This window comes from Dendrobium catenatum, unplaced genomic scaffold, assembly GCF_001605985.2.
Source record: "Dendrobium catenatum unplaced genomic scaffold, ASM160598v2 original_scaffold_209636, whole genome shotgun sequence".
Taxonomy (NCBI): Eukaryota; Viridiplantae; Streptophyta; class Magnoliopsida; order Asparagales; family Orchidaceae; genus Dendrobium; species Dendrobium catenatum.
The window spans coordinates 302,028-314,711 of NW_021528048.1; the positions used below are offsets into that span (position 1 = coordinate 302,028).

Here is a 12,684-nt window from a genome sequence, read left to right on the forward strand (position 1 = left end):
CTTGATATAGGATGGTTTGGCACCAAAAGTATGTTTTGAGACATTCTGTTTATTCGTGGCTTGCCATTGTGGGGAGCTTGAAGATTGATGATGTAGCTCCTATAGCAGGCTCCCCTTGGACAGTCTTCGGGCAACCAGGGGCTTGAGTTTTCCTTTGATCTGTTGGCTTTATCTCGTGAGTCTAAGCTTTATTGGCTGTAGGAGCTCTGTTTTTTTGGCTAGTCTGTTTAGTTTGTATTTTGTTGCTCCTTGTTCTTGAAACTTTTATTTTATCCAGTGAACGTACGCTCATCTACGTTCGGATCTAGGCAAAAAAAGCGTAATACCGAGTACCGAGTACCGAGTACCGAGTTGTACCGAGTTTTTTAAAAAAACTCGGTATTGCGCTGTTTTGATCTAAAACCGAACGTAGAGGAGCGTACGTTCACTGGATGTAATAAAAGTTCTTGTTCTTGAGCAGATTTTTTGAGCTGAGTTGAGCTAGGCCTTTTTTTGTAGGGCAGGTTTTGATTTTATTTGTATTCTCTTTTTTACTCAATTATAAGGGTTCAGCCTAAATTTTTCCCCAGACCAAAATCCACAAATGATTCGCACAGAATAATTTCTCGCTGCTGCTGTGACCTAAACGTATTTGGTCGACCGCAGAAACTGGGATGGAGGAGGGAAAGGAAGGGGGAGGTAGAGGAGGAGATGAAAGGGTGGGAAATACGCCGGCTGTGTGGAAGGAAAAGATGGTGAGGGAATGGCAGAAGATCCGAGAGCACGCGGAGACGTATCCGTACGTTTGGGGATCGTATATCGTGGTCTATGGAAGCTTTGGCGTTTACTTAACGTACCGGTGGCGGAAGCTTCGACGAACGGAGGGCCGTGTCCGCATCCTACAGGAGCGGCTTCGCAAGCTCGTTGAGGAAGAGGAGGCTGCCACCGCTAGCTCCGGAAGCGGTGCATCCATCAAACCTCCGTCAGCTCCACCGAAGTCCGTTGCGACACCGACGAAGGTGGATGATAAGCTAAGCTAGCAGCCCTAAAGAGCCCTTCTTTTTTTTTTCTGAGCATTCCAACTTGTATCACCCCTCTTTCCTAACTACATAGTGGCGTTTTTGGATTTTGGAGCATTGTTTCATTATCTGCTTTTTCCTCTTTTTTTTCCTGTAATAAAATAGTGATACTTTTATTATCATTTCATCTTTTGTAAACTGTATTTCAGTGAACATTCCACCAGATAATGCCAGGAATATGACCAAAACAAGCTATGCTTTGTTCTATTTTCCTAAGATTTAACTGCCCCTTAATTCAGGTGTCATTAAAGTACTGTTTGTGGTGGCTGCAATTATTTGTGAAAATAGTTGGAGTGGTTCATTTACACAATTATAGACTTATCTTGGATTGGTACTATACCAGGGTCCATTGGTTCAATCACCTCTTTCATCTTTTCAACGATATACATTAATCTATTGAGGTCCTAGGATCTCCTTTGCCATCAGCAGATGATAATTTCAATATTTAATCCGAAGTATAAGGATGTTTTATTGATTCTTGAATATTGAGGCTAAGATGGTGTTCATCAACATGTCATGCTGTATTGTAATTGTCCATGAGGTTTGTTTTGATGAATTATGGGGTTTATTATGCAGAGTGATGTGGGGAGACAATCGTTGGATCGTTGGAAGAAGATGATGCTTGAAAGATTTCCAAGAACAATTGCACAAACCAAGCTCAAAGGCTTGAATTCATATAATATTCATCAATGCTCATGCTTCCTTACATCAAACTATATATAATACTTAAGTAGAAAAACCTAGAAGATTCTAGAAACATGAAACAACTTGTAACAAACTACATAAGATATCCAAGGAACACTTTAAACTTAAAATGCTCTGCATCATTTTCCCCTTGCGTCAAAAGAGCTCGACTCCGTTGAGGCGCGTTATAGGGAGGGTGATAAATGTAGAAATCAAAATCAATCCTCCGCATCTTTGATGCATGTCCTCAAGCTCGTTTAGATGAGCCCAAGCCACAAGTACAGTAGACAAGAAATTTCCTCCTCCATTCGATTAGAGATATCCAAAGCTCTATTTTCCATTGCATTTGGTACAAGAACTTTCAAATAAGGCATCACAACATCATAATAATTTTGGAACTGCTGCCGTGAAGAATCAACAAGTGATGCTAAAGTAGTTAAAGCTGCTCCTTGCACCATCTGTTTCCCAATATGAAGAAATACCAACAGTTTGCTAACAAAGCCATTCAAGTAAGGAGTCAAAATTCCAATATCAACAATTGCATAAGAGAAATCATTGTCTTGGATGAAATATGCATTAGGGTTCTCAGAAAAAAACAACTTCTGTGCTTGGGTCTACTGTTGCTTTTATAGCATCAAGTAAGGTAGTTCCAATTGTAAGATTGTTCCCGCTAAGTCCTTGCCACTCGATTGTCCAACCTCCACACTGATAACCCAAGTTATCAGCTTTGCTACCAGCAACAAGCATGGTTTAAAATTGCGCAATAAAAGGCGCACCTTACCGCAATGTGGTCCCTTTAAGCCTCAAAGCCTACGCAATAAGTTAAGGTTTTGAGGCTTACGCCTCAAGTTTAATGAGGCGCACCACGCCTCACATTTTTGAGGCGACGCCTCTAATAAAATTAACCTAAATTTTTTTCTTCAATTCCGACTCCTAATTGCGTCTAGTGAGATGTCGACGTGGCATCAACATTTAAATACTGGTAAATGTCGAATGTTAGACGTTGCATTACGGTTTTCAAGTTCCAGCAAACGTTCCAACTTCCAAGCATTCAATCCAGAGCAATTCCAAGCATTCCCTCAATTCCTTCTCAGATGTCGTCACCCACTAAGAAAAAGGTAATTTGCTGCCATGATTTCTATTTAGTTCATGCGTAGGTGTTCAAGGTTTTGAAGTTCTTCATTTTTTTATGCTTACATTATGCGTATGCGGTGCTTCTCGAAATTTTTTAAATGTTTTTTGATACTTTGATTCCATCGGATTTTCTCTGTATTTAGGGTTTATGAATTTATGTTAAAATTTGAAATATAAATCATAACTAAATTTTAAGCACCGAATACTCTATGCGTATGTTGTGCGTACTCTTTACGTATGTTGTGCGTACTATATGCGTATGTTATGCATATATTGTGCGTGATAATTGCTTATGTTGTGCGTATATACTACGTGCGTACTTTATGCATGCATATTTTATGCGTGTGTATAATTTGCTGCCATATTTTCTGAAATGTGCATTCTTGTGCGTATGTTGTGAGTACTCTATGCGTATGTTGTGCGTATTTTATGCTTATGTTATGCATTTTTTGTGCGTATCTTATTTACTTATTATATATGTTTTTATTTTTTAAAATTTTTAGATATATGTTCGTCCAATTACCTATCGATGCTATGTTTCTACTTTTCGATCAATCTGTGATAATTTTGCTCAGCAAATTTCTCCTGAAGTCGCGGACACATTAAAATAGTTGAAGATCATACAGTTTTTGTAATTTTCTGGGTTTGAGCAAAATGTTCCTCTTATTTATGAGTTGATATCACGGTGGAATATTTCAAAACAATGCTTTGTTCTAAAAGGTGACTCTATTCCTTTCACTGCTAATGAAGTGGCCCTATTTACTGGTCTACCAAATAAAGGAGAAGAAATATCCTGTCTTTCCTTAGCACATACTTCAGTTACATCATCGGAAATTAAGGCAGACATGCTGGAGTTGAACAAGCAAATCCCCCTAAGACTATGTTAAGAAGGTTTATCATGTATTTATGTTCAAATTTACTTTTTTAACTTAACAACTTCAAAACCCCTCGGTTGCTTCAAAGAATAGCAAATAATTCAGATGATTTTTTGTTAATAAACTGGGCTAGTTCAATTAGGGAATTTTTAGTTGGAGAGTTTAATAAGGTCTCATTCAAGATTTTAAATAAGAAGTCAGCAAGTTACATCAACGATTTTATACCTTTGCTAATTGTGAGTGCTAAGTGCTAACTGCTAAATTAATTCAAAATTTTATTGGCTCAATGTGAGTGCTAAAATTTTCTTTCATCTTATGCAGATTTGATTCCTGGAGCATACTTCTTTTCATGCTCCTATGTATGCTAATGAAAGGCCCTATTTTCTACGATGATATTGTATATACTACAGAGGTGGTCATTAACTTATTTGCTAATATAATTAAAAGTCAGATTTATAATGTTCTTCAAGTGGTTTTCTAGGCTGAAATGGATATGGTTAATGTCAAGAAATATTCATCAGACAGCACTCCATCTCCTGATTTCCCCCATGAAATATTCACCCATCAAAACAACCCACCTATCTCCCCATCATACCCCACCTCCTCAGTAAGACCCCCACCAATCTCTTCAGCAAGACCCCCACCAATCTTCTCAACAACCACACTTAAGTTTTTTTGCTAAAGCACTTGAATCTTTATAAAAAAGAATAATTAAATCCTGCCAAGAAAGATGCACAAAACTTTTTTTTTGAATTTGAAGATAGGCTGAGCAGAAAGTTTGAAGACCTAACTGAAAGAGTTAAAGTTATTGAGGTCAAGATCAATAATTACATTGATTAGAGCAAAATACTTCCTCAAAAAAGATCTGTTAGCTACTCTTTATCTTCCAATAAGAAACATAAATCAGATATCCCTCCCAGAGCCCCAATAAACTAATCCCCCAAAATGAGTCAATCTCATCCAAAAATGAGCCAATCCCACAAAATGAGCCAATCACAGCAGAAATGCAACTTATTTCATATACAAATTCAAATGAACCAATACCAGTCAAGGTTTAAAATTGCGTATTCGGGTATTGAGGCATTTTTTGTTCGTGAGGCGAGGTGTAAGCCTCAAAATCAAAAAATTACGTAAACATAAAATAATAAATTTTGTATATACTAATGAGTAAATAATATATAAAATATAAAAATGCACAAGATAAATAGCAATGACATTAACATATCACATAAAAAGTTAAGAACTCACTAGTCATCAGCATTATCATCACTCATCAGTCATCACTAAGGGAGTCTTCATTTAAATCATCATTATGATGAGCTGCTCTCTCCTCTTCCCCCTCTCCTATAGAGTCCAATATCTCTCAATCAGCTTTTTCTTCCTCATTATTAGTTATCTTCCTCTTCTCTAAATAGTAAATATTTTTAAACAATATCATAATTAATAATAGTGTAATATATTAATAAAAGTTTAAGAAAAGAAAACTATATTATTTATTAAGAAAAGAAACTATATTATTTATATACCTTTTTTGATTTGGTCTTGAGTTGTGCTTTTTGTTGATGCTTTAAGACCATCAAAGAAATCAACATTTAAATCTTCATCTTGTAATTCAGACGGCATCACTTCAACTTCATCATCTACAAACACTCATCGTCAGATGCCACATCATCGCAAAGCAAAGGATCTTCATCATCCATTAATCCTTTTTTCTTCAAATTTCTATCTCTGAGTCTCCTATTGTACATAATGTACACCAGTGAGTTCATCCTCAATGTCGACAAGCGATTTCTCCTCTTTGTATGCATTTGGTTGTAGGTACTCCAATTCCTTTCACAGTCAGATGAAGAGCATGTCAAGCCCAAAACTTTCACAGCAAAACGCTGTAATTCTGGAGTCCCATCACCAAATTGAATCCACCACTCAACTGGAGATCGTTTGGCAATTGTATCTTTTGCTTGTTGTAATCCAAAAAAACCTTCTTTGTTCCTAAAAGGTACCAATTGCAAGTCAGCATTTGATCTTTCAGTTGCATCACTTATTAGACGATCCATGCAATGATATAATCCCAACTTTATTTCAGGGTTTGTAGACTTGTTCTCTGCATATTGATACTGAGGGTTTAGGTAGTAGCCAGCGGCATGCAAGTGTCGGTGAAGCTGTAGTTCCCACCTATCATCAATAATATTCCAAATTTCCCTAAAGCTTCCCTCACTGCCTCCTAAGTTGGAGGCAATCATCTCTTTGGCTTCATCCATAGCATTGTAGATGAAACCCATTGCAGGCTTCTTCTCAGCATCCACCATCCTTAAAACATGAACCAAAGGTCTAGTGGTTGTAATGGCATATAAGACACTTTGCCAAAATCTGTCATTTAAAACAATCTTTCTAATCTCTTTTCCCTCAGCCTTCTTCGCCCAAGCACAACTCAACCACTGTGTAGATGTGAACATAGCCTCTAAAGGTTGTCTGGCATCCAGCATGCTCTCTAAGGTCAAGTATGCGGTGGCAAATCTTGTTGCGGCTGGCCTTAGAATTTCTTTCTTCGAAAACTTTCTCATAAGAGCTAGAATCCAAGAGTGGTTGTAAATAAACTTGGTTATTTTTTTGGCTTTAGTGAGTGCATTTTTATGTTGAGGTAGATCCCCAAGCTTCTCAAGAATCAGATCTATGCAATGTGCAGCACATGGAGTCCAATACAAATGTTTCCTCTTCTCCATAAGTTTATTACCTGCAGCCTTATAAGAACTTGCATTATCTGTCACAATTTGTACAACCAAATGTTCTCCAATCTCTTCAACAATGCTATCTAATAATCTAAATATGAACTCAGCATCTTTGACCTGGTCAGATGCTTCAATTGACCTTAAAAACACAGTACCATAAGGATTATTAATGAGGATGTTGATCAGACTTCTATGTTTGATATCAGACCACCCATCTGACATAATTGTTACTCCTGTTTGGGCCCAAGTCTTCTTAATTTCTTCAATGCTTTTATCAGTGCTTTCCAACTCCTTCAAAATCCATGTTCTTAAATCATACATGGTTGGAGGTTTGAACCCTCTCCCAAATGCTCCAACTGAACGAATCATGTTGTAATAAGCAGGTGATGTTGCAACATTAAATGAAATTGCATTTTCGTAGAAGAATCTGCCTATATCCTTACACACTCTCTCCGCGCCTCTCTTGCATTTTCTGGGGCCATCTTCTGTGTAGTAGAAGGCCTATCCTCTGATGTGTCAACCATATAATGATCCATAGGCCCTCTAGCACCCCTAGATGAAATGGGCTTCATAGAAGAAGATGAATCCCTGACGCTGCGCTCACTCCCGTAGTAAGATCCAGCATCAACTCTATCCTCAAATTGCTTCTGTGCAAGATGTTTTGATGTGATAGACTTATTCATGTATGACTTTATCTCTTCCCTTACAGCATCAGGAACTTTGGAGCATGGAGCAACATTCTTGTGAGAGCCTGAAAGGTGTTCCTTCATCCTAGTCACACCACCTTTCACAACTTTATCACAGTAATTGCATTTCAGATAGACATATGTTTTATCACTTCCTCCTACATCCACCTGAGTGCTATATTTCCATGCTGGATCTTTTCTATGACCTGATGCAGCCTTATCCTTATTTTTGACCATCCTGATTGAGAGAAATTTTAGGAAGCAAACGAGTTCTTACTAATCTTTTATATGACCTGATGCAGGTCGGAGGAGACAGCAGCCTCGGAGGCTCGGACAGAAGCGTACGCTGGTCGGACGGAGAAGACAGCAACCCAACTCGCAGTCTCGCAGTAGAAGAAACCTCCAAGCAAATAAGTTTAGGGTTTAATATGCGGGCTGGATGTGTTCAGTATTATATAATGTCGAGCCGTCGATAAAGCAGAACACTGCGTACTCTATGCGTATTTATGCGTATTTTGTGCGTACACCCTACGTGCACATTGCGTGTTTTGGAGCAGATGTAATTTAATGTATGATTTTGTATTAGTAGTTAATAAAACATGATTTTCTAGGTATTGTTTGAGTACCAGGAGTGTTAATTATTTTATTGTGCGTACATTATGCGTATCTTATGCGTTATATATTGGTAAACTATGCGTTCACCATACGTTTTTTGTGCGTGGTCTCTGCGTCAACATTGCGTATTTTTAATGAAAGATAAAGTCAAAGAGAAAAAAGAACATTTAATGTACATCTTTAAATACAAAAAAAAGAACATTTAATGACTATGTACAATATAAAAAATATAAGAACAAATTAAAAGAACATTTATAACAAATACAATTTTACAAGAGACCCTAATGTACATCTTCAACAAGACAACAACATTTTATACATAGTCACCTTGACAACAACATTTATAACTTGCATTACCTTCTGTTGTCCAATATAAATCACCTTGACAACCAAGCCTTCCCTCCATCACTGCGATACTTATCCTCCTCCCATGTTCCTGATGCCAATAACTTGTTAACAGAAACCTGGTCAGGTTAGAGAGGTTTAAGTTTACAAGTTATTGGCATCAATTTCATGGGAGGAGGATAAATATCGTAGTAATGAATGGAAAGCTTGGTTGTCAAAGATTATTTATATTGGACAACAGAAGGTAAGATTTTTTACAAGAGAAGCTTGCTTTGACACTTTGCCATAAGGCAAACGTTCCTGCATTATATAGTGAAAAATTTAATGTTGAGCAATAGTAAGTAATAAATTGTAAATAAAGGCTCATAAAAATTCAACCTACCCTATTATCCTCTCAACCATATTTGCCACCCGTCAGTCCACAGCTAACGAAAATTATTATTCATGTCACGGCCCCTCAGTCCATACTCCATACTAAATGTAAGTAATCAAAAATATTTAATAGAATGTGTGCGTGTTTTATGCGTACTAAATGCGTAATTTATGCGTTTGTTGTGCGTGCCTTAAGCGTATGTTATGCGTATTTTATGCGTTCGTTGTGCGTACTATGTAAAAAACATTTCAAAATCATTTATAAAATTATTATTTTTTGCTTTAAAACAAATAAGAAATTCAAACACTAATCTTTGAACGAAATTGCCAAACACAAACTTCCAAACAAACATCATATTCCTTATTCCTCTTCCCTAAATACAATCCAACAAGAGCCATAAACCATTTGTACTTGTTCAGTATGTTATGCGTATGTTATGCGTTCGTTGTGCGTATTATGATTAAATAAGCATTTATACACAGAATCAGAATGAAAAACATTTATACACAGAATCAGAATGAAAAACATTTATACACAGAATCAGAATGAAAAACATTTATACACAGAATCAGAATGAAAAACATTTATACACAGAATCAGAATGAAAAACATTTATACACAGAATCAGAATGAAAAACATTTATACACAGAATCAGAATGAAAAACATTTATACACAGAATCAGAATGAAAAACATTTATACACAGAAGCATTTATACACATTACACAGAATGAAAAACTGTTATTTTGACAACGTTTTACAAAGTAATTCATATGCAAATTCTGCCCTATACTTTGGCATGTCTTGTTGCCAATTTGTACTATCAGTCCAATTAGTGTTGCCTTCAAGAATTATTCTTTCCATATATTTACAGACATACATTCCACAATCAAAAGAGTTCTCCTGTTTTGGTATACCTTTAATGGTAGAAAACTTCCATTTTCTGATATCACTATCAAAAGCTCCTTTCGTGTCAGAATATAGGGCTTTAAGCTGAAATATATGTAGAGCAAGGATTAGTTATGTAAATTTTTTAAAAAATGAAGAGTTCATGTTCATCTAAGTATCTAACAGACTAACACTTACGATTTTTGGAACAACAAGCCTATGCTCTTTGACGCGGTGGATCAATGAGTCATAAAATTTTCACTTATGTTTTTTCAGCAAACCAACCAGAAGGGTAATGTGATCGGATTCAATGATTGGTTGTAATAAAATATCATTTGAAGTAACATAAAGCTCGGTTATATGGTCGATTTGCAATTTGGACAATTTTTCCTTTCATTTGTTATTTTGCAAGTGCAAGTAGTAAATGTAAGAACTAAGAATGGATACTAAGTTATTAATCCAATAGTTAAACTGATAAATTGAATACTAAGTTACTAACCCAATAGATTGGAGAGATGTATAGAAACTTATGGTACTTGTCTGGCATAAGGTTACACTTCTCATCTAAGAGATAGGCAAAAATATCTACATGTTCATTGCCTAAATAACTATCGCTTAATAACTCATCAATCTCAGATCTGGAAATAAGAATGTTAATAACAAACACGATACTATCGTCCCTAAAAAAAAAAACATTAAATACGCATTTCATAAGCATAACCCACACATATCATACGCATAACACACGCATATCATACGCATACCACACACATATCATAAGCATAACACACGCATATCATACGCATACCACACGCATATCATACGCATATAGATCTTCAAACAAAAATAAAGTTGCAATTTTTTCCCTCTTAGAGAACTTTTTCAAACATTCTAGCATAAAATTTCTCTTCTCAGAAGTCAAACACAGAAGATCTTTGTAATTTTCTATTTCATCTGCATAAACATAAGTTACAGATTTTATTTGAATATTATCTACTGGTATTGGTTCATTTGGATTTGTATATGGAATAAGTTGCATTTCTGCTGGGACTGGCTCATTTGTTTGGATTGGATCTTTTGGTGGGATTGGCTCATTTGGTGGGGTTGGATCTTTTGGTGGGATTGACTCATTTGGTTCATTGGGGCTGTGGGGTGGGATATCTGATCTCTGTCTCTTATTGGAAGATGAAGAGTAGCTAACAGATCTTTTATGAGAAACTACTTTGCTCTGATCAATGTAATTATTGAGCTTGACCTCAATAACTCCAACTCTCTCAGTAAGATCTTCAAACTTTGTGCTCAGCCTGTCTTCAAATTCTCGAAAAAGTTTTGTGCATGTTTCTTGGCAGGATTTCATTATTGTTTCTTGTAGAGACTGAAGTACTTCAGGAGAAAAACTTAAATGTGATTGCTGAGGAGATTGGTGGGGGTCTTGCTGAGGAGGTGGGGTATGATGGGGAGATTGGGGGGATTGTTTTGATGGGTGGATATGTCATGAGGGGAAACATGGAATGGAGGGCTGTCTGGTGGATATTTCTCGACATTAACCATATTCATTTGTCTTGAAAACTGCTTGTAGGATATTACAAATCTGACTTTTCCTTATATTAGCAAATATGTTAGTGATCACCTATGTAGTATATCCAATATCATTGGCCCATCGAAGAAAACAGGGCCTTTTGTCATCATACATAGGAGCATGAATAATAGTATGCTCCAGGAACCAAATCTGCATAAGATGAAAGAAAATTTTAGCACTCCCATTGAGCCAATAAAATTTTGAATGAATTTAGCAGTTAGCACTCACAATTAGCAGAGGTACAAAACCGTTGATGTAACCTGCTGACTTCTTATTTGAAATCTTGGATGATGCCTTATTAAACTCTCCAACTAAAAACTCCCTAATTGAACTAGCCCAGTTTATTGACAAAAAATCATCTGGATTATTTGCTATTCTTTGAATCAACCGAGCGGTTTTGAAGTTGTTAAGTTGAAAAAGTAAATTTGAACATAAATACATGATAAACATTCTTAACATAGTCTCCGGGAGGGTTTGCTTGTTCAACTCCATCATATTATTCCTTATTTCCGTTGATGTAACTGAAGTATGTGCTAAGGAATGTCAGGATATTTTTTCTCATTTATTTGACAGACCAGTAAGAAGGGCCACTTCATCAGCAGTGAAAGGAATGGGTTGACCTTTTATAACAAAGCATTGTTTTGAAATGTTTTACCTTGAGATCAGCCCATAAATAAGAGGGACATTTTGCTCAAACCCAGGAAATTCCAAAAACTGTATCAGCTTTAAATGTTTCAATGTGTCCTTGACTTCAGGAGTAATTTGCTGAGCAAAGTTATTACAGATTGTTCGAAACGAAGAAACATAACATCTATAGGTAATTGGACGAACATATATTTGAAAATTATAAAAAATGATTAATTTAAAATAAATAAATGAGATACGCACAAAAAATACACAACATACGCAGAATATAAGCAACGGTCACGCACAGTGTACGCATAACATACGCATATATTACGCACATCACACGCACAGTGCAGGAAACATACAGTAAATTATACGCACGCATAAAGTACGCACAATATAAACACGGAGTAAGCAACGTGTACGCATAGATTACGCACAAAAGACGCATTGCGTACGCACAGCCTACGCATATTTACTCGATGTTTAAAATTTGGTTAGGTTTTATGTTTCAAATTTCAACATAAATTTATCATAAACCCTGAATACAGAGAAAACACGATGGCATCATAGTATCAAACATTTAAAAAGTTTTGAGAAGCCATGCATACACATAGAATAAGCATAAAATCGGAAGATCTTCAGAGCCTTGAACGCCAATGCATAGCATAACCATAAAATACGCATTACGAAACAGAAAATATAGCATTAAGTTACCTTTTTCTTTGGGGGTGACGACATCTTAGAAGAAACTGAGTGAAGAATACTTGAAATTCCTCCGGAGTGAATGCTTGAAAGTTCGAAAGTTTACTGTAACTTAAAAATCAAAACGTCGACTGCGCCATTCAACCTTTACAAGGTTTTAAATGTTGATGCCACGTCGACATTTCACTAGGCGCGCCACGTCGGCAACTGGGGGTCCGAACTGAAAAAAAAAATTTAGGTTAATTTTTAAAAAGGCGACGCCTTAAATATATGAGGCGAGGCACGCCTTATGGCTCGCCTCAGTAAACTTGAGGCATAAGCCTCATAAACTAAACTTATTGCGTAGGCTTTGAGGCTTAAATGGACGAAATTGCGCTGAGGCGCGCCTT

General features: G+C 36.4%; 1 protein-coding gene across 3 annotated transcripts in view; it reads left to right on the plus strand.

Moving 5' to 3' along the window:
• Positions 1–566: 566 nt before the first annotated feature.
• LOC110094413 overlaps positions 567–12,684 on the plus strand; it is a 36,628-nt gene continuing 24,510 nt past the window's right edge. Inside the window, exons 1-2 of one of the 3 annotated variants that reach the window (XM_028692457.1) lie at positions 569–998; positions 1,635–1,950. In XM_028692457.1, coding sequence (XP_028548290.1) covers positions 654–998; positions 1,635–1,781 — 492 coding nt within the window. In that variant the 5' untranslated portion in view covers positions 569–653 and the 3' untranslated portion in view covers positions 1,782–1,950. Of the gene's footprint in view, positions 999–1,634; positions 1,951–3,945; positions 3,948–12,684 lie in introns of those variants that run through there. The other 2 variants (XM_020819646.2, XM_028692456.1) reach the window with 2 other exon arrangements.